The 22088-nt window shown below is 42.0% G+C and overlaps 1 protein-coding gene across 5 annotated transcripts in view; it reads right to left on the bottom strand.

Annotated features, from left to right (window-relative positions):
* Positions 1–22088, bottom strand: part of cdk14 (cyclin dependent kinase 14) — a 520407-nt gene that overhangs the window by 349192 nt on the left and 149127 nt on the right. For all 5 annotated transcript variants that reach the window (XM_078417377.1, XM_078417369.1, XM_078417397.1 and 2 more), the window contains 2 exons: positions 16714–16808; positions 9608–9687 (listed from right to left, as the gene is read on the bottom strand). In XM_078417377.1, the coding sequence (XP_078273503.1) occupies positions 9608–9687; positions 16714–16808 (175 nt within the window). The remainder of the gene's footprint in view (positions 1–9607; positions 9688–16713; positions 16809–22088) is intronic.

Here is a 22088-nt window from a genome sequence, read left to right as displayed (position 1 = left end):
TTGAAAATCTACCTCACTATCAACTACTCCACCTATCTTAGTATCATCTGCATATTTACTAATCCAATTTGCCACACCATCATCCAGATCATTAATGTAAATGACAAACAACAGTGGACCCAACACAGATCCTTGGGGCACTCCACTAGACACTGGCCTCCAACCTGACATACAATTGTCAACCGTTACCCTCTGGTATCTCCCATTCAGCCATTGTTGAATCCATCTTGCAACCTCACTATTAATACCCAACGATTTAACCATCTTAATCAACCTTCCTTGTGGAACCTTGTCAAATGCCTTACTGAAGTCCATATAGACAACATCCACAGCCCTGCCCCTATCAATTTCCCTGGTAACCTCTTCAAAAAATTCAAGAAGATTAGTCAAACATGACCTTCCAGGCACAAATCCATGTTGACTGTTTCTAATCAGGCCTTGATTATCCAAATAATTATATATATTGTCCCTAAGTATCTTTTCCATTAATTTTCCCACCACAGACGTCAAACTAATAGGTCTATAATTGCTAGGTTTACTTTTAGAACCTTTTTTAAACAAAGGCACAATATGCGCAATGCGCCAATCTTCCGGCACCATCCCTGTTTCTAATGACGTTTGAAATATTTCCGTCATAGCCCCTGCTATTTCTGCACTAACTTCCCTCAATGTCCTAGGGAATATCCTATCAGGACCTGGAGACTTATCCACTTTTATATTCTTCAAAAGTGTTCGTACCTCCTCTTCTTTAATCCTCCTAATTTCCATCACTACTCTACTTGTTTCGCTTACCTCACATAATTCAATATCCTTCTCCTCGGTAAATACCGAAGAAAAGAAATTGTTTAATATCTCCCCCATTTCTTCCGGCTCAGCACATAGCTGTCCACTCTGACTCTCTAATGGACCAATTTTTTATTTTTTTTCAGCAATCAGCAGTAGCAGCAGCAATCAGCAGTAGCAGCAGCAGCAACAACAAGCAGTAGCAAGCAGCAGCAAGCAGCACCAAGCTGTGTTGCTTGGGAAGTAGTGAGTGGGGATTGTGTGGGGATAGTAAGGAGTAAGACCTGTGTGATCTCGCGGACTAGTTTCGATCGCCTAGCTTGGGGTCGGAGAGGAATTTCCCGGATTTTTTCCCAAATTGGCCTGGGTTTTTTATCCGGTTTTTCGCCTCTCCCAGGAGATCACTCAGTTCTTTTGGGTGGGCGGTTGGAGCGTTTGGAGTAGCGGCCGGGCGGTAGGTTTAGTAACCGAGCGCGGGGCTTTGTTTGGAGAGTATGACTGCCAGGGCAGTTTTTTGTTCTGGGTGTCGGATGTGGGGAATCTGGGAGTCTGATAGTCTTCCAGACATCCACATCTGTGCCAGGTGTGACGGGATGGGGCTCCTAAGGGACCGTATTAGGAACCTGGAGCGGCAGATTGATGACCTCCGTCTGATCAGGGAGAGTGAGGAGGTTATAGATAGGAGTTACAGAGAGGTGGTCACTCCTAGACCACGGGAGGTAGACAAGTGGGTCACTGTTAGGGGGGGCAAGGAACAGAGGCAGGGACTAGGGAGTACCCCGGTGGCTGTACCCCTTGGAAATAAGTACTCCTGTTTAAGTACTGTTGGGGGGGACAGCCTACCTGGGGGCAACGACGGTGCCCGGGCCTCTGGCAAGGAGTCCGGCCCTGTTGCTCAGAAGGGTAGGGAAAGGAAGAGGAGAGCAGTAGTAATAGGGGACTCTATTACATTTCGCGCATTTAAATACAACACTTTAATTTGAGTGTGGTCTAGATAGCTGTGGGAGTCAGGAGGCTTATAATAAATGTCAGTCGATAGTCTGGATACTGCATAGGGCTACTTCCTGCAACCAAACAGAACTTACTGACTTCATTAACTTCACTACTAATTTCCATCCTGCAATCAAATTCACTTGGACCATCTTTGACATTTCCTTACTCTTTCTTGATCTCACCGTCTCCATCACAGGAAATAGACTGTGAGATACACAGCAACACCTGTCCCTATACCTCCTCCCTCGATTCTGTCCAAGGACCCTGACAGTCTAAACCCTTGCTTTCTCTCTCTCTCTCTCTCCATCCCTCCCCCTTCCCAGTTCTCCAACCAGTCTGGCAGGCCCTCTTATTACATTATATCTCTGTTTGCTTTGTTGTCACCTTCTCCTCGCTAACAATGGTCAATTCTACATTTTCCTTGATCTGCATCTCTTTTGATCTCCTGCGCTTCCTTTTCTCAGTAACTCCCTCTCCCCTGACGTCAGTCTGAAGAAAGGTCCCGACCCGAAACCTCACCCATTCCTTCTATCCAGAAATGCTGCTTGTCCCGCTGAGTTACTCCAGCATTTTGGGTCTATCTGCAGGATGTTTCTATTGTGAACACTACATGATCTGTGAGAGTGTAGTCAATAATGAAATCTTAATTTTTGATGCATCACTTCCAGAAATGATAAAGCAATGCATGATTCACCAAATTAGACTGTGTTGACTAATGGTATTCCATTATACTTCCATCTGTCTCTTAATTAGTTTTTGGCAGTTACTAAAATGCCATTTGTCAGTAATGATGAAAATTAAGGACAGAAAAAAAAAATCACCATGGCTGATCATTCTCAGGCAGGAACGGGGTACTGATTGAGAATGATCAGCCATGATCACATTGAATGGCGGTGCTGGCTCGAAGGGCCGAATGGCCTCCTCCTGCACCTATTGTCTATTGTCTATTGTCTAATTTGTTGAGAATGTCCAATTTCATTTGGAATTAAATTATTAATTCGAACGGCTCACATGAAATTTTGATTCATTTTGATTCAAACTATGACTATACATAGTTTTAACATATGAAGCATATTGTTGATGTTTTCTCAGTACTCTGGTTTTGGCTGGATATTATTTTGTTATATGTTCTGCAAACACATTTGTTCACTTTGGTTGGCAGATCACCTTTTTTTGTCTTGAGATAGAAAGTTGTAAATCAAATTTCTGAAATACATTTGCGTTGGTTATTTAGTAGCAATATTTTTGCGCAGCTTTGAAATTTTCAACTTTAATATTCCATGTTAATTCACTCACTGTATCTGATTTTTTGAATAAAAGTTAGCTGTACCATGTATTTGTAAAACCACAAAAGTACATTATTGGTTGTAAAATATCTTGCAGACAGCAAAAACTGCTTAGATTCGTGCAGGCAGCAAAAACTGCTTAGGCACATGCATTCATTTGTAGAAAGGCATGTTAAGAAATGCTTAAGCACTAATTCTTCAAAAATAAACTGTGTCCTTTGAATCTGATTGGATATCCTGCTGAGTTCTTCCAGCATTTTCTTTTTTTTCTCTTTTTTTTACATTTTCTTCTCTGATCTGACATTGCCTCATCTCCATATCTGACTTCAGTGCAGCTGTCTTCAATTCAAATAATTAACTAAACCTGGAATAAAGCGTTGCTAGAAGTAAAGTTGACCATAAAACAACTCAATTGTTGTAAAATTCCAAATGGTTTATTAACCTCCTCCAAGGATAGTGACCTGTTCCACCTCCCGCCCCACATAGCAATTGGCATTTAAATGCCACTTGGAATGGCCAAGCACATCGAAGGACAATTGGGGACAGACATTAAATGTATTTTTCAAGCCACCATTGATCTGATCGTCTACAATATTTTGTTTCCAGCACTTTCCATAAAGGCATTTACATAGAACATAAAACAGTACAGCACAGGAACAGGCCCTTCAGCCCACAATGCCTGTTCTGAAGATGATGCCATTAATCTCCTCTACCTCCACGTGTTCTGTGTCCTTGCATTCCCTACATATCCACGTGTTTATCTAAAATCCTCTTAAATGCCACTGTCACATTTGCTTCTCCCACCACTGCTGGCAGCATGCTCCTAGCACCCACTACTCTATGTAAAAACACTTGTCCCGCACATCTCCTTTAATTGTCTTTGACATTTCTATCCCGGGAAAAAGGTTCTGACTGTTTACCTTATCTATGCCTCTCATAATTTTACCTGCTTCTATTAAATCTCCCCTCAACTGCTGAAGCTCCAGAGAAAATAATCCAAGTTTGTCCCACCTCTCCTTATAGCTAATATCCCTTAATCCAGGCAGCATTGCTCTTCTGCACCCTCTTCCAAAACATCCACATCCTTCCTGTGATTGGGCAAACAAAACTGCACACAATACTCCATATTCAGCCTAACCAAAGTTTAAAAAGAGCTACATCCTGTCTTCCTGACTCTTATACTCAATGCAAACCTTCTTCACAACTCTTTCTGGTTCTGGTTTCTACTTGTGTTGCCATTTTAAGAGTACTATGGAATTGGATCCCAGAACCCACTATGCAGCAATTCTGTTAAGAATTATATTAACTGTACAATACAATACAATACAATATATCTTTATTGTCATTGTACAGGGGTACAACGAGATTGGGAATCTATAGGGTATAGATTGGGAATATATTGGGTATACAATTGCTCGGACTAAATTCCACCTGCCATTTCTCTGCCGAGATCTGCAACTAATCAAAATCGCCTTTTATAGCCTTTTTCACTGTCTGCAACCCTATCAATTTTGACGTTGTCTGAAAAAATACTAACCAACCCATCAACATTTACATCCAAGTCATTGTATCACAAGTCCCAGTATAGATCTCTGTGGAAATCACTTTGTCACCTTCTCAAAAAACTCTATCTAGTTGGTAAGACATGATCTGCCATGGACAAAACCTGGGTGACTATCCCTAATTGTCCTGATCTCTATCAAATGACAGTAAATCCTATCCCAAGGAATCCTCCGTAATGGCTTTCCAACCACTGCCACGAGGCTCAATGGATTATAAATTCCTGATTATCTCCACTTCCCATCTTAAACAAAGCTACAACATTAGCTGCTCTCCAGTCGTCCATTATTTATATGTGCATATTCTCGCTGGTCAAAATAGACCTCAAAAACTTATATTTCTAATTAAGGATAGGGGAAGTGTTTGGAAGTTTGAGTAAAAGGACTTGTTTTTTTGTCACCTAAAGCTGCCAAAATGCTGTTAAAACAAAACAATTAATATTTATAATGAAGTCTCTCTGTTCAAGTTATTTACATTGTCATTATTGCTGAATTTCTTTTTGTTCCAAGGTCATGAAAAGGTTCTCGCATTTAGATTGCTAAAGAACCTCGGTCTGCAACTCCTTCCAGAAGATGAAAAAAAAACAAGTATATTCTACACTCTATTTTTCTCTGTGGACTACCCGTTAGACTTGTGTATGAGTTGATTGTGCACATGTATGGTATAATTTGCCTGGACAGCACATAATACAAAGTTTTTCCACCTTGGTACACATGACAATCGTAAGCCATCACCAATGTATGTTATAGTATGATTGTATGTAATAGAAAGCAAGAAAAGAAAGAGCTGTCTCTTTGTACACCATAGCAGAGTCCCAGAAGATTGGAGAATCGCTAATGTTGTCCATCCTTCAAAAAAATCAGCAGGAATGTTTGAACAGGTAACTATTTCCGCGATGAGCCGAGATCTGCTACGACTCATTGAAGACTACTCACGATCATGCCCGCGACACCCCGGCGAACGTGCGGCGACAGCCTAGTTGCCGGCAGCTGCCTTAAAATCGCTTAACTGGGACAGGCCCTTTAGACTCCACAATTTATGTATATACACTATATCTGCATGTCTTCCCAAATTTCAGGGTTTTGTAAAACAAATGAACATAGTAGATTCGATTTTCTTTTTAAACAATGATAGCAATGTCAAGCTGTAGGTGAATCCGAAATGATCAAACACTGCACAAAATATTGTTAAATATTAATGAATGAAAGTATTAAGGCCCCAATGAAAGATTACTAATCTCGTGCCATTATTAGGATTTTTTTCCTTTTCTAGATGTTTACTGGTGCAGACAAAAAATGCTCTGTGTGTGCTTAAAGCAGGCAAGATTTAAATCTCCAAAACCAACATCTCCAGCGTTCAGCTGAAATTGTGTATTGCAGTGTGTTTTTTTTATCAATGATCTCAAGTTGTACTTCTGCAGGCTGACTTCCAGTGACACGAGCATATCGACTGATATGAAAGTATTGTGGGATAGACCATAGGATATATTTTCAGCTAGTAGAACCTTTCAAAGATCAGAGATTATCAATACGTGGATAGAGTGGAAGCCTTAATAATTTACATCATCAAATCAATAGTCAATAACTTTATTTCAAAAGAACAAAGTCAGTCAAATGCAATAGCTTGGCAAATCTACCAATTTTATCAATTTGATGGATACTGTGTGTGGTTAAGAGTGTTTGAAGAGCTGTAGCCAGTCATAAAAAACGCTTCAGACAATCAAAGGATGAAAGACACCCGCTACAAGACCACCTTTTGCTACCTCAGCGTTTGAAATCACGCAGAAGTTTCCTCTCTTCTATCCATCCCCTAGACTGCAGTGCATCATCCAGAAGGCTCAAACACTGGGAAGAGAGACTAGAGAAATCTCCGGAAGACATTCACATGGCAATCGATCCCTCTGAGAAACTCCCACCAGGTTACGCCCAACCGTGGATAACCTGGCGCAGTCTCAACAGACTGCGGACAGACATGGGGAGGAGCAAATCGAACATGCTGAAGTGGGGATGCGGCAGATTGCGAGTGCAGACGGGGCCTCCAGACTATGGAACATCTTCTGAGCTGTGACATGCTGCATGACACATGCACTGTAAAGGACTTTGCAGAGGCCAACGACGTGGCACTAAAATTTGCTCGCTATTGGCAAACAGTTGTGTGATGACACAAAAAAATAATAACAATCAATTTGATGACCTCTGATTTGTTTGAACCACTGGGACACCCATGTACTACGATCAAGTCTTGTGGATCAATAACACTCAACTCTTAATGATATCTTTTTCCTTTCTTAATTATATCCTTTCCTTAAACCCCCAGAAAAGATCATTTACATTAATCTTAACAGATTACAAATATTTTTATTCGTGATTTTTTTTTGTTTAAACTACTATTATTCGTCGAGTTTCCTTTAAAAAATGTGGCAAAAAGGGGCAAAGTGAAGCATCAGGATACATGCGAAAAGCCAAGAAAATGGAAGTCCATTCGACAACATAAATCAAGTTTCTAGTTCTATTCTTTGACCCACTTTGAAATGTTTTTGTCACATTTACACTTGTTAATTGAAATATATTTTTTATGTTTTGCTTGCTCCCTGACCTCTAATACAGGACAATCCCCCCTCCCCCCTCCCCCCTGCTCCTCCCCCTCCCCACCTCCTCCCCATCCCCATCCCCCTCCCCACCTCCCCCTTCCCCCCTCCCCCCCATCCCACTCCCCCCCTCCGCCCCCCCCCCCCCCCACACACACATCCCCAGCAATGGATCGACAGTGGGTTCCACAAGCATTTTTCTTAACCACTCCAGTTAACTACAATTCATATTTGAAGATATGAAGCGAAGTTTTGGTTTTCTGGACATGGTATTGGTGATCATAGGTTGGTCAAAACAAGCAACACCCCTGAAGTTGATCTGCAGCAAGGCACTTCGATGGTGATTGTGAAACAGCAATATGAGAGATTTTGGAAGTGTTGGTATAAAATTCATAAACTTGTACTAACAATGTTTATAACAGAGAATCTGTTTACCAAACAATTTTTGGTAAAAAAATTGCTGTCATCAAAATTTTTAAATCACCAATTACTGGGCACGAACAACCTTGGTTATTTCTTGGAATAGTGATGGAAATGGTGGAATAGGAAAGGTCCTTCAGGGAGAAACATATCACTGTGGATGCTGTTTGAATGTAATTTGATTTGATTTTGTTTGAAGAAGGTTAAGTTGTTTCCTCAGTGTGACACGATTGATTTCATTAAACTGCAAAAGGGGATAATGAATTTGCACCACAAACTATTGAACCTACCAAAACCTTCAGACTTCTTCAAAATCTATTCTGAATCGGTTCAACCTTTACCATGATGTGCACACCTACTTTTATTCCCATGTGCTGTATATTAGAATCACGTACACTAAAGGACCTGTCCCACTTAGGCGATTTTAAGGCGACTGCCGGTGACTAGGCTGTCGCCGACAGTTCACGGGGGTGTCGCGGGCATGATCGTGAGGAGTCTTCAAAGAATCGTAGTGGATCTCGGCGCGTCGCTGAAAAATCATTCGGAGTGAAATTTCTCGGCGACAGCTGGCTTGTCACCAGGTATCGTTGTTTATTGCGGGCGTTGTCGCATGCTGTCCCCAGGTTTGTTAGTTTCTCTTAGATGCATTTAGAAGCACATAATATTAAAATAAGTAAAGTTATTTCAAGATACCCTAAAATACTTGTGTTTAACCAATTTACTTACCGTCAGGGCATTTGACAGGTAGATTGGAGGCGACAGTTTGATGGTCAGGTAAGCGTGGGAATTTTCGTGATGTTTATGGCCATCAGCGATCACATTTAAAGTAGGCTCCCAACCCAGATATGCAACCCAGAAACCAGATCTGCATCTCCCGTACATTTTCAAAGAATGCCCACCCACTTTTCACAAAAATCCATTTAACCACTTTTAAAATTAAATTTCTTAATACTGCCATTAGTAAACTGGAAGTCAATCCAGTTTATGCCTTGTTACCGTGAAGCTTGGATTTTAAGTAACCCATACAAGATGTTATAGTTCAAAACTCTCAAGTACTTACCGACTTGTCAGTGATTTCAGCGAAAATTAGGATGCCGGAGAAGCATTGACAGCGTTGGAATTTCGCGATGTTTCCGAAGACGCTGTAATCTCGACCTGACTCGGCATTGTCGTGGTCATTGTCGTCGGGCAAAAGAACATTTCGGCGATCTGCTACGACTTTGACAGTCGCCAGCAGTCGCCTAAAAAATCGCCTAGGTGGGACAGGCCCTTAAATGCTATACATCACTGTTGTCACTCCTGTGTCTCTCTCGTGTTTATTCTTGCTCACTTTGTAATTTCTTCTATTTGGGTTTTTAATTATATTGCCCATCTTACTGAACTAGTTAGCACTGGGATTCTGAAACCAAAGCCAAAGAACTATGGCGCAACTACTCCACTGTTGAAATGCATTGAAGCAAGAACTCCAGCTTTTGGCTGCAGAGGATGTTCACCCCATCCTAAATCATATGGACAAGGTAATTTCTTTAACTGTTACAAACACCCCTCACTTACAGAAATGCAGAGGAACAGAGTTTGTTGAGCTACATAAATGTTGGAATGATTCCTTTCCACGAGTGCAGAGTCGAAGATTAATGAAAACCAAAGATATAAATCTCAAAATTATTTGTTCCTTGTCCTCTATTTGGATTAGTTGAGATTAATTAAATGTGTTTCTTACTTTTCCAACCATCTGCATCATCAGTAACAGAACCCAGCTTTGAGTTAATTGCACACCTATTACAACCTGAAATATTCTAATTGCTGATATATTTTTTAAATGACTGTAATCACCTCTCTTATTTTCAACTTCCATAACAGATGAGACTGTATCTACTTTAATTGCCGAACTAAACAGCACACAAGTACATAATTAGCTTGTCTGGTATTTTATGTACTATCTCCCCCAGAAAAACAATGGTTAACAGTAAAATTGTACCTTCTCTGATTGCTGTGAAAGGGGTTCCTTCTTCCTCCTGCAGTCTGATAACCTTCAGAGCTACCAATTTCCCATTCACCCTGATTTAAGAAGAAAACAGGACGATTAGTCATGCAGGAACAAAAAAAAAGCCTTTAATGAAAGGATTATTTTGCCAAACAACACATCTGTTCTTTATTAACATCTACACTTTGTTAATACTTTCTTTATAGTTCCTTATGCTCTTGGTAGAGGATCTCAACCTTAGAAACAAATACATTGTGTATGTAATAGGTAGACCCAAAATAATTCATTTTTGTTTTATGAAGTTTGTCAAAGAAAATCAATTTGGACATAAAAGATGGGGACAGAAAAGATTTGCATGAATGTCATCTGGATTTCAGGGCTTGAGTTACTGCAGTAGATCGGATAGACCAGATCTGTTTTCCATGAAGCAACGGAAGTTGAGAAGTAACATGATTGACATAATTGACATGATCTTAAAATGGCCTGGACAAGGTAGATAGTCAGAGTCTGTTTCCCCAGAGTAGAGGGATCTAAAACTAAAGGGCAAAGGTGTAACTGGCAAAGGGTTGATTTTTCACAGCGAGAGTAGCAAGTGGCTGGAATGAGCTGCCAGAGATGGTCGAAACAGGAACAGTAATGACATTTAAGAGGCTTCAGGACAGGCACTTAAATGAGCAGGACACAGAGGAATAGGGAATTAATTCAGGTGAGTGGGAGCATGATGGTCGGCATAAATGCACTGGGCTGTTTCTGTACTGTAAACACTGTGATTCTCAGATAAAATTGGCTAGCTCATGATAAAGAGACAGGAAAATATTACGCACAAATATAACATCCATTGCTGCCAATACAGGCAGCTCACCTAATTCTACTTATTGCAAGATAAACGCGCATAACCAAGGGTCTCGACCCGAAACGTCACCCATTCCTTCTCTCCTGTAAATGTAAAATATTGCCCTTAATGTGTGTAGGGTAGTGTTAATATGTGGGATTTGCTGGTCGGTGAGAACTTGGTGGGCCGAAGGGCCTGTTTCTGTGCTGTATCTCTAATCTAAACTAAACAAAAACTAAACAGAGAGAAGAGCACCAGCATCGCAGTGGGTTTTGCACGGAGCTTGAAACCTAACCCTGACAGCTGGAGAGGGGTAGGTAACACGCAATCAGGCCTAACCATCCTGCAGCATCTTTTAGTTAACTTCCTTGCTTCCAACGGAGTGCTTGCTGAAATAATGTAACATCGGGGTGCTGCAGTGGGGGCTCAGAATGCTCCCATCATGGCTGATCACATCAATGAAAGGTAGGCACAAGGAACTACAGATACTGTCTTACAAAAATTAAAGCACTAAGCGTTGGAGCAACTCAGCGGGTCAGACAGCATCTCCATGAATATCAATGAAAGGTGTTTGGAAAGTGTCACAGTTGGAAAGGAATTGATCTTGCAAAGTACTAACAGGATTCCACAGAAATCATTCAGGGGAGTTGTTGCAGGTTAACGAATCACAAATCTACTGTCCTCCCCCACGAACATCACCTGCTTTCTTTTAGCCAGCCTGCCTTGATGTTGCTGCTCACTGAGAAAGTACAATCCAAACACTGGGCTTCTGGACCCGGAATTGCTCGAGGTTATCCTTCACAAAAACCTGCAGTGTACAAATCGGTAGCCGAAGATAGACACAAAATGCTGGAGTAACTAAGTGGGACAGGCAGCATCTCTGGAGAGAAGGAATGGGTGATGTTTCGGGTCTTGACCAGCATCTGCAGTTCCTTCCTACACAAATCACTAGCAGACTCCGGCAGGGATAGCATTGAGAAATGCTAAGACAGGTAAAAACGTACAGGAAACAAGCACTAATAGAATGCACAAGGATAATTTGTTCACATTTTGTGTGCAGTTTGACGTGATTTCATTTGTAAATTTAGTGTGAAATGTTTATTTTGTGGTGGTTTTAATTTGCCGAAACTGAGGCTGTGATGATCAGCAACAGGGAAGTCAAGATGTGGAACTGTTGGAATATGGGGAGCTGCTATCATGACATCACCTCATTGGTGACCCTCGTACTATCTTTGATCGGACTTTGCTGGCTTTACCTAGCACTAAACGTTGTTCCCTTATCATGTATCAAAAAACTGTAAATGGCTCAATTGTAATCACGTTTTTTGTTTCCGCTGACTGGTTAGCACGCAACAAAAGCTTTTCACTATACCTCGGTACACGTGACAATAAACCAAAGCTGAACTGAACGGAACATGATAGAGGAGTCAAAGAAGTGGGTCACATGTCACCTGCCCAGGAAGAGGCCAGTTCTTCTGGTGTTCTTCTCCCTACTGCAAGGCCAATCTCTCCACACAGGTAGCAAGGGCGAGAACTGAGCCCTCATGATGAAATTGTGCAGCTGACAACTATAAATCTTGACATTTGCTCCCATATAGTACATCCATATGCCTTAGGACTGAGATAGGTGCTTAGGGTGGGACAAACTGCAACGAATATTGCTGCTGCATTTTCCACCATTTCCTTGCCTTATTCTAATCAAGAACTAATCATGAAAATCCAGCTCAATTCACTCCCCTTTTTGTCAGATTTATGAACATATGAACAAGGAGCAGCGGTTCTGATAAAAGACCTTGAAGCCCTGATACATCAACATCACCTTGAAGCCTGATACTTCTTTCTACTGATGCATCCTGACCTGTTTCCAGCATTTTGATTTTGGGAGGAGGCAATGGTCTGGTCCCTCGAGCTTGCTCAGTCCTAACTTATCTGACCATAACTAGATTTCCACATTTTCATCTACCTGCACTAAGCTTTCACTCCCACCAAGTATCATCTAAACCTGCCATAAAAAGATTCTGCTTTATCTGTCCTTTAAAGAGGAGAATTCCAGTGACTCAACAACTCATTTCTGTGTCAACAGGGTAGGTCCTTAATATTAAACAGTGACACTAGCTCTAGATTCTCCCATATCCACCCTGTCAAGCCCCTTTAGAGGACCCTTTACTTCTCTGTGATCACTGAGAGACGGGAGCAAGCCCTTCGCCCATCATGTCAATGCCAACCATCAAATACATTATCTATGAACATCCATTTACCAGCACTAGGTCCATAGCCTTCATAATTCAAGCACGTCTAGATATTAAATGTTGAAAGAATACTAACCTCCCCCACTTCCAGACTCCAATGACTCTATGGATGAGAAAGTTCTTCCTCAAATCCCTTGTAAACCTCTTGCTCCTTACACTGAACCTACACCCTGTAGTTTTAGATATCTCTATTAAGAGGAAATGTTTCCTGCAATCTTCCACGTTTAATGCCCTTCGTTTTTCTGTATGCCTTTGTTATCAGTCCCCTTTTCAGCCTTCTCCACTCAAAGGAAAACAAACACAGCCTTTCCAGCAAGTACTCCCAATCACAAAACCAAACTCCCACCCAGATCCTCAAACTCCTAATACAACCCCAATTTAGCTTTGGATCACATGGGCTCCAAACCTTATCTGTGGTCAGTAATGATTGAAAAATCATTCAGGGCCCAGACATTTCATTTGCCTCCCATAGCAACCAATGAGACATCTCTTCTGGTCCTGCCCTCTAAGAAATCTAATAATTCCTACTTTCCAATGGCAACAGGTTCTAAATTTTCAATCTTTCTTCCCTACATTTTCCAATTACAATTTAATCCAATTACAATTGCTCATCTGCTGGGGAGGTTTTCAATCTTACCAACAACTGTAATTTCTGGCTTTCATCTCCCATTGAGAAGATCAAAAGCTAAATTTATAGACGAGAAAACACACTTTAGACATCACAGATAGCAACATAACTACCTCACTGATTTTCACTGCTCTGATTCTTTGTTTAAGGCTATAACAATTCATTATTTTCTGACCATTGAATAAGGTATCAACCTTCCTAGAAAGACCGAGAAAGTTCTTAGATCTGCTGCTTCAGGGTGATGAACAGTGAACTCTGCCACTTTTCTCTGAGATAACAACATGGGATAAGTATGTGTCTTCCCCAAACTCCAAGTCCATCTCTTTGCTGAAAACTGCAATTAGAGTTCAGAGAACCAGATGTCTGTGCATTTTTGCTTGTCAATTATTCTTACAACCAACGGTAGTTCACCATATCCATGATCACTGCAGCGACCGTGTAAATAAAACTGAGCTCACTGTAATTAAAAATGAATCTCTTTCTCTGATGGTTTACCTGATAATCCCAGTTTGAAACTGATCTGTAAAGACTGAATTGAAAGACTGAAGAGTTAGCTGATTTGGAGTGCAGGGTTATCAGTAATCTCAATAATTCTGAGCTAAGGAAACTTATGCTAAATTCAACAACATCCAAGTGAGAATGTTCCACCCAGATAAACATAGAAACATGGAAAATAGGTGCAGGAGGAGTCCAATTGGCCCTTCGAGCCAGCGCAGCCATTCATTGTGATCATGGCTGATCATCCACAATCAGTAACCCGTGCCTGCCTTCTCCCCATATCCCTTGATTCCATTAGCCCTAGAGCTCTATATAACTCTCTTTTAAATTCATCCAGTGAATTGGCCTGCACTACCTTCTGTGGCAGAGAATTTCACAAATTCAGAACTCTCTGGGTGAAAAAGTTTCTTCTCACCTCAGTTTTAAATGGCCTCCCCTTTATTCTTAGACTGTGGCCCCTGGTTCTGGACTCGCACAACATTGGGAACATTTTTCCTGCATCTAGCTTGTCCAGTCCTTTTATAATTTTATGCGTCTCTATAAGATCCCCTCTCATCCTTCTAAACTCCAGTGAATACAAACCCAGTCTTTCCAATCTTTCCTCATATGACAGCCCCGCCATCCCAGGGATTAACCTCGTAACCCCCGTAAAGCACCAGGGAATACTACTGGCAAAAACTTCCATTATATAACAAGGATTTTCCCCAGTTACATGCAATTGAAAATTGATTGTTTTTCAGATGCCAATGCCTTGCAATAAAATATTGCAAGCAAGATTTTAATTATAGACAATAGACAGTAGGCAATAGCTGCAGGAGTAGGCCATTCAGCCCCTCGAGCCAGCACCGCCATTCAATGTGATCATGGCTGATCATCCACAACCAGTACCCTGTTCCTGCCCACTCCCCATACCCCCTGACTCCGCTATCATTAAGAGCTCTATCTAACTCTCTCTTGAAAGCATCCAGAGAATTTGCCTCCACTGCCTTCTGAGGCAGAGAATTCCACAGATTAACAACTCTCTGACTGAAAATGTTTTTCCTCATCTCCGTTCTAAATGGCCTACCCCTTATTCTTAAACTGTGGCCCCTGGTTCTGGACTCCCCCAACATTGGGACCATGTTTCCTGTCTCTAATGTGTCCAATCCCTTAATAATCTTATATGTTTCAATGATCCCCTCTCATCCTAAATTCCAGTGTATACAAGCCCAGTCGCTCCAGTCTTTCAACATACGACTGTCCCGCCATTCCAGGAATTAACCTAGTGAGCCTACGGTGCACGCCCTCAATATCAAGAATGTCCTTCCTCAAATTTGGGGACCAAAACTGCACACAGTACTCCAGGTGTGGTCTCATTAGGGCCCTGTACAACTGCAGAAGGACCTCTTTACTGCTATACTCAACTCCTCTTGTCATGAAGACCAACATGCCATTAGCTTTCTTCACTGCCTGCTGTACCTGCATGCTTACTTTGTGCCTGTACTTCACTGCCTGCTGTACCTGCATGCTTACTTTGTGCCTGTACTTCACTGTACTTGTGAATATGACAATAAACTCAACCTGAAAGGAAATCACGTTTTTGTAAGAATTGTTTCTTCTGCTTTTTACCTTGATTTGTTTTATAATCACTTCAGACTTCCAAGATTTCTATTTCTGTTTCAGTTTAACTAATTTACTTACTTGATGTTTCCATTGTGTTTGCATATCAATGAAATACTTCGAGACATAAGCACTAGAATTCATTGACATTTTTTTAGTACTGTTGACACTGACATTTAAACATTGTTATTGCCAATACTTCAAAACCAACATGCACAAACAACACAACTATGATTTATTCACAAAATGCTGGAGTAACTCAGCAGGTCAGGCAGCATCTCGGGAGAGAAGGAATGGGTGACGTTTCGGGTCGAGACCCTTCTTCAGACTGAAGAAGTTCACAACTATGATATTTTTCTTGTCACAGCAGTCCTTGGGTTACAAAAGAGGTTCCATTCCCCAACATCCCGACTGTTGTGACTTAATGAGTTGATGGTTGTAGAGAGAGAGGGCATGCAGAAATGCCCCTCTCCCATACAGCAGAAGATGTGTGCTGCCCTGCAGCAGCCAGAAAATCCATCCTTAGTGTAGCACAGTGACTCAGCAGTCGAGTTGCTACCTTACAGCACCAGAGACGCCGTTTTGATCCTAACTATGGGTGCTAACTGTTCAGAGTTTGTACATTCTCCCTGTGACCACTTGGGTTTTCTTTGGTTTCCTTCCACGTTCCTAAAAAGTGCAGGTTTGTAGGTTAATTGGCTTCTTTAAATTGTCCTTAGCGTGTAGGATAGAACTGGTGTATGGGTGAGCGCTGGTCAGCACGGACCCGGTGGGCCAAAGGACCTGTTTCCACACTGTATCTCAAAAATAAACCAAACTGAATCCTGCCAATCTCTCAAATGTCCAGGGAAATACCTAGCTCAACCTAAAAAAAACTGCAACCCTTCTGCAGCTGGCAAATCAATCCCCATAAAGACCTCTGAACAGCTGGCACAGCTTCTCAAACCACTAATTCGAGCCAAAAATACCACCTCCACCTCAGCAGGATACAACTTCATGATCTGACGCCAATCACACTGGTTAACCCCAACTCGTAGACTCACCTGTGAAGCTCTGCCATAAAGTTCAGAAAGTTTAATTTGTTTCACAAAATTGTTTAAAAATGTATCAGAAAATGTTTATAAAGTCAAAAGTTCTTAAGTCAGGCTTTTATAACCTAGGAACTACCTGTACGTTCCACTAATGATTTGCTGATCATCTTAATAAATTAAAATTTGAGATCAAATGTGATTAAAAACAAAGTAATGTCAAAATGCTGTTTACTCTAATAATGATATAATGCCAGAACACTTACTTGCTCTTTCCTTTATACACCGTTGCATAGGACCCTTCGCCAAGTTTTTCCAATTTTTCGTAGGAGTCGGCTTTTCCAAATTTGGGGCTTGTTGGCTAAAAATAAACACAGAGCATCATAATTAATTAAAAGCATCAGTTTTTTTTACTAACCAGAGGAACTGTTTGCAAGGGCACTAGTTTTGTGATTTTGTGCCGACATTAACATTCATGCACTTTAGTTAATATGAAAATCGTTGGCACGTGAAAGATAACATAGTACTGTAAAATAAATGCAAGGCAGATTATAAGTTCTAGAATTGCGGAGGAAAAATAAAATGTTTGGACTATACTGCATTTCTGTCAACATTTGAAGGTGAACAGTTGGTTATTACAAATCCCATTACTCATGGCATTGTAATTTCTCTGCTATCTTACACACATTTTCTACTCGTTCCCACATACATATTTTGTTTACATAATACAATTGGATATTATTACATATTTAAGTGAGGTGGACTGAGAGAACGGTAGATTTAAAGGAAAGAACTGCAGAATCTGGTTGAAATCGAAGGTTGACACAAAATGCTGGAGTAACTCAGCAGAACAGGCAGCATCTCCCGCTGCCTGTCCCGCTGAGTTACTCCAGCATTTTGTGTCTCCGAATGGTAGATTTAGTCAGGTGGATTATGTAAAGTAGTTCCTCCTGCGAATAAGTGGTCGGTCTGCAAATTAAACAATGCAACCTGGATGGGCACAAACCATCTGCTGATCCAGCCAAGGAAAATCAGTGCAAGTGTGGAAAAAGTGAGGGCATTAATAAGAGCGGGAGGAGCACAAGTAGATAATCTAATGAACAATTTACTGAAGAACACAAATCAGTCATATAACTGGGAGGACAAATGATCATTTAAATTTATATAAACTGATGAAACGGACATCAGCCACAAAAGTGCCTGTCATGAGTGCTCAACAAATGAGTCTGAACTGATGAAAAGCGTTTCAGATAAGCTTTCAGCAATTTGTTGTGTGGAGTGGAAATTAAAAATTAAAATCCCATAAACTGGGCGCTCCGGTTTCCTCCCACATTTTCCGGGCGCTCCGGTTTCCACCTACATTTCAAAGACACATAGGTTTGTAGGTTAATTGGCTTTGGTAAAAATCGTAATTGTCCCTTGTGTGTAGGATAATGCTTGCATACAGGAGTGATGGTCGGTTAGCGTGGACACTAAATGTTAAATAGATATCCACAGAGGTAACGACAAAGCTATACATATGGTGTCTTTGGAGGGGCTATGGTTGGGATGTTACATCTGAATATGGTCAGTATGTTGTAAAGTTGCAAACACATCAGGAGAGCAACAAAATTGACTCCAGTTCAAGAATAATGATTTTAGAGAAAATGATTACCAACCCAAGGATCTGGGGAACCTTAAAGGTTGATATTCAAAATATTAGAGTAAATCCAGATTGCCAAAAGAATTCAATGGTTATCCCAAATCATCTTTTTAATGTTTCCAACAATTTTTCAGTCCAGGAGATTCATCCACACTCTAACTGCAATAGGTATTCTGAAATTATTTTACAACACAGAATTCCAAATAATAGTGGTAGACAAAAAAAAATGACATGGAAACGCTGTTTCTGTGTGGGGGGAATTCAAAAATATAGATAAACAATCTTTGAGTTAAGTGATACAATTAATCAATCGGAGCACTACCTGTCCTATCACGTTCAAGGAAAAGGAAAACATTAAAATCTAGAAACAAGGAACTGCGGATGCTGGATTAGCATGGAAAAAGCACCAGCGCCCGGAGCCTGCTTGGGCGGGACTGCGGAGGGCGAACTCGTGGCAGCCGCGAGGGGTGGTCGCACGGGCCTTCGGGGCGCGGCCGTAACTCCATCCACGGCTCCCCCGCCCTGATGGACATCGGATGCCGCTTGGCTACCAGCCAGCGTGCTTACGTCCCTCCGTCGCACCATCCACAGCGTGTCAGCGCGCCTGCCGCCCGCTTGGGGGTCGGCGAAGGAGGCCTCGGCGAGCTGCAGGCGGATGTCGTCCGGCAACTGCTGCAGGTAAACATATTCAAAGAGAAGGCACGGCGTGCGCCCCTCTAGCAGCACGAGCATCTTGTTGAGCAGGGCTGATGGCTGCCTGTCGCCTAGCCCGTCCATCCTTAGGATTCTGGCCGCGCGCTCCATCCGGAGGAGCCCGTAAGTATGGAGCAGGAGCTCCTTAAGGCGGTGGTACTTGTCGTCGGCCAGGGGGTCGCGCAAGTAAGGGACGACGCGGCTGGTCGCTTCTTGGACCAAGGTGCCGACCACATAATTGTACCGGGTGGTGTCCACAGTAATGCCCCGCAGTTGAAATTGAGCCTCTGCCTGTTGAAACCAGACGTGAGGCTGGGCGGTCCAAAATGTGGGTAGTTTCAACGCGATCGCATTGAGCTGGGCCTGGTCGGCTGGTGAGGCGGGCGGCGCGGTGGGTTGTGGCGAGCGGCGCGGCGGGATGGTTTGGCGAGCGTCTTGTTCGGCTCCATCATTACAATAACGGAGCGTCAGGGTCACCATTGGTAGTGGGTGAGCAAAAAGGGCCCAGAATGAAGGCGAGGAGCCAGGTAAATTCCGTGAAAGCTTTTATTGCTCATGAACACACTACTCTCTGCTTCAGTGAGAGACTGAAGACACCTCTCGCGCCAAAACCCCTGCTACTTAACCCCATAGCTGGGGGCCGTCCCCGGACCTGTCCATCACCGTGCCGAGGGGTTCGATGTAGGAGTGGCCTGACCCTTGGGAGCCGCCACAATATATGCATTAGGAAAAATAAAAACTGATTAAGGATAGGCAGCATGGTTTTGTGCTTGGGAAACTGTATTTCATGAATTTGATTGAGTTTTTTGAAGAGGTGACTTAGAAGATTGATGAGGCCGATGTGGTAGACGTTGTCTATGTGGTCCTTGGCAAGTCTTTTGATAAGGTGCCACATGGATAGCTGGTCTGGAAGGTTCGATCAAATGGGATCCAGGACAAGCTTGATTATTGGATTCAAAATCGGCTTGAGACTGGGAAACAGAAGTGATGGTAGAGGGTTGTTTTTCAGATTGGATGCCAGTAACAAGTGGTGTATCACAGGTATCAGTGCTAGATCCACTGTTGTTCATTATTTATATTAACAACTTAGACATGAGCGCAGACATAGAGAGTAATCTCTATGATTACAGATGGATCTTGATCAATTGGAATGGCTTTATTCTCTTTCCCAAATTCTAAACCTGTGTCCCTAGTCCTTGAGCTATCCACTAATGGCAAAGCTTTCCACTATTTATCCTATTTAAACCCTTTTATAATCTTGGGTAAATAAAAACTGCTGGAAGAAATCAATGGCTCAAGCAGCATCTGCGGAGGCAAGCAAAAGAACTTGATGCACAGTCTTGACCTGAAACATTTACCATCCCTTTGCCTCAATTTAACCCATTAACAATAGTACACATTAAAAAGAGGTGATCCCATATGGAGTTGCAATAAAGAGCAAATGTAATCTTGCATGTTCTATAATTTGGTTAAAAAATACACTCCCTAGATGTACCAGTAATTCGATCCAAATAACACCGTGATCAGAATGCAATGAAAATCAGTAATTTCCAACTCCTCGTTCAAAATATTCCCAAAATGTTTGCTTGATTCAACCTTGATTGTGCCACAGAAGGTAATTGAGGCCAGTTCATTGGCTATATTTAAGAGGGAGTTAGATGTGGCCCTTGTGGCTAAAGGGATCAGGGGGTATGGAGAGAAGGCAGGTACAGGATACTGAGTTGGATGATCAGCCATGATCATATTGAATGGCGGTGCAGGCTCGAAGGGCCGAATGGCCTACTCCTGCACCTACTTTCTATGTTTCTAGTACTTGATTAGTATGGGTGTCAGAGATTATGGGGAGAATGGGGTCAGGAGGGAGAGATAGATCAGCCATGATTGAATGGCAGAGTAGATTTGATGGGCTGAATGGCCTAATTCTGCTGCTATCTTTTATGATCGTATGATCATATAGACCTACTGTCAAGTTTCAGCAGTGAATGTTATCAGCACACTTTCACTGTTCACATTATCAGCAGCGAGCTAAATGTCAACATGTCTTTTTTTGGAAGACGCTGTTATAGAAGTAGATATTTTTGACATATAGTCATTCTTTTGATAGCAATCACAGTACAAAATATTTTCTGCAGTGTAACACCGATCCATTTCATTACAATCCACACGAATCACAGCTTGATTGAGTGAAAGTGAATCCTAATGGAAAATTACGACTTGTAGTGACCTGGTAGTTCCTTGGAGGGCTGTGTGGTTCAGGTTTTCATGAATTTTTCATCAGCATGAATCATTTTTCCACTGTCATTTTATAAGATATTCGCACACAAAACAGTGCCTTGCTAAAATGCTCTGGGTAGAAAGAAAATTGCAAATCTAGTAAAATCAAATTCCAAAAAGGTAGCAGATCATCTGCTAAAGTGAATTGTGGCGCGTCGATAAAGGCCCGAAATAAAGGCAAGGAGCCAGGTATTTCGGGGACGTTATATTTTATTGTACCTCGGTTATCAGACGGGTCGAGTCTGCTGGAATGGCTTCGCGCCCAAAACCTTGTCCTTATATACCTGGTACCGGACCGCCTCCCTGGACTGGTCCATTCCCGTGCCGAGGGGTCGGTAGAAGTATGGCCCGACCCATGGGAGCCGCCACAGAATCTTAATATAGGATTTGTTTGAACAGAAAGCTATAAAGGTAATTTAACATTTAAACATTGTAAACCTTTTGCAACAACTATTGAACTTAATTTTATGATTCTAAGTGAAGATAGACTATGGTTGTGAAATGAATTGATAACTGAGTATTTGAAAATGACATTCTTTGGGGGTATTCCTGCCTACACTTGTGCTCAGTCTGCCAAAGCCTGCTGGATCTCCCGGTTGTTAACTATTTAACTCCCTGCCCATTCTCACTCTGTCCTGGGCCTTCTCCATTGCCAGAGTGAGGCCACATGTAAACTGGAGGAACAACAGCACATATTCCACTTGGGTAGCTTCCAACTCAATGGTATGAACATTGAATTCTCCAATTTTAGGTTACCTCACAAAACAATCTTCCCCCGTTTTCTGCCTCAAACACCCCCCCCCCCCCCACCTTTCCCTCATGTGCCCCACCTGGACTCCAACATATTTCTCCCCTCCACTCACCCTCTCCCTACTCCCCCGCCAGTTTTCTCTCTCTGCCTTTACAATCCGCAACTCTTCAAACCTGTCTCATAGGATAAGATCATGTGATAGCAGTAGAATTAGGCCATTCGGCCCATCACGTTTACTCCACCATTCAATCATGGCTGATCTATCTCTCTCTCATAAACCC

Source organism: Rhinoraja longicauda, chromosome 2 (assembly GCF_053455715.1).
Source record: "Rhinoraja longicauda isolate Sanriku21f chromosome 2, sRhiLon1.1, whole genome shotgun sequence".
NCBI classification, from domain to species: domain Eukaryota; kingdom Metazoa; phylum Chordata; class Chondrichthyes; order Rajiformes; family Arhynchobatidae; genus Rhinoraja; species Rhinoraja longicauda.
This window is presented reverse-complemented; position numbering and strand designations above follow the sequence as displayed.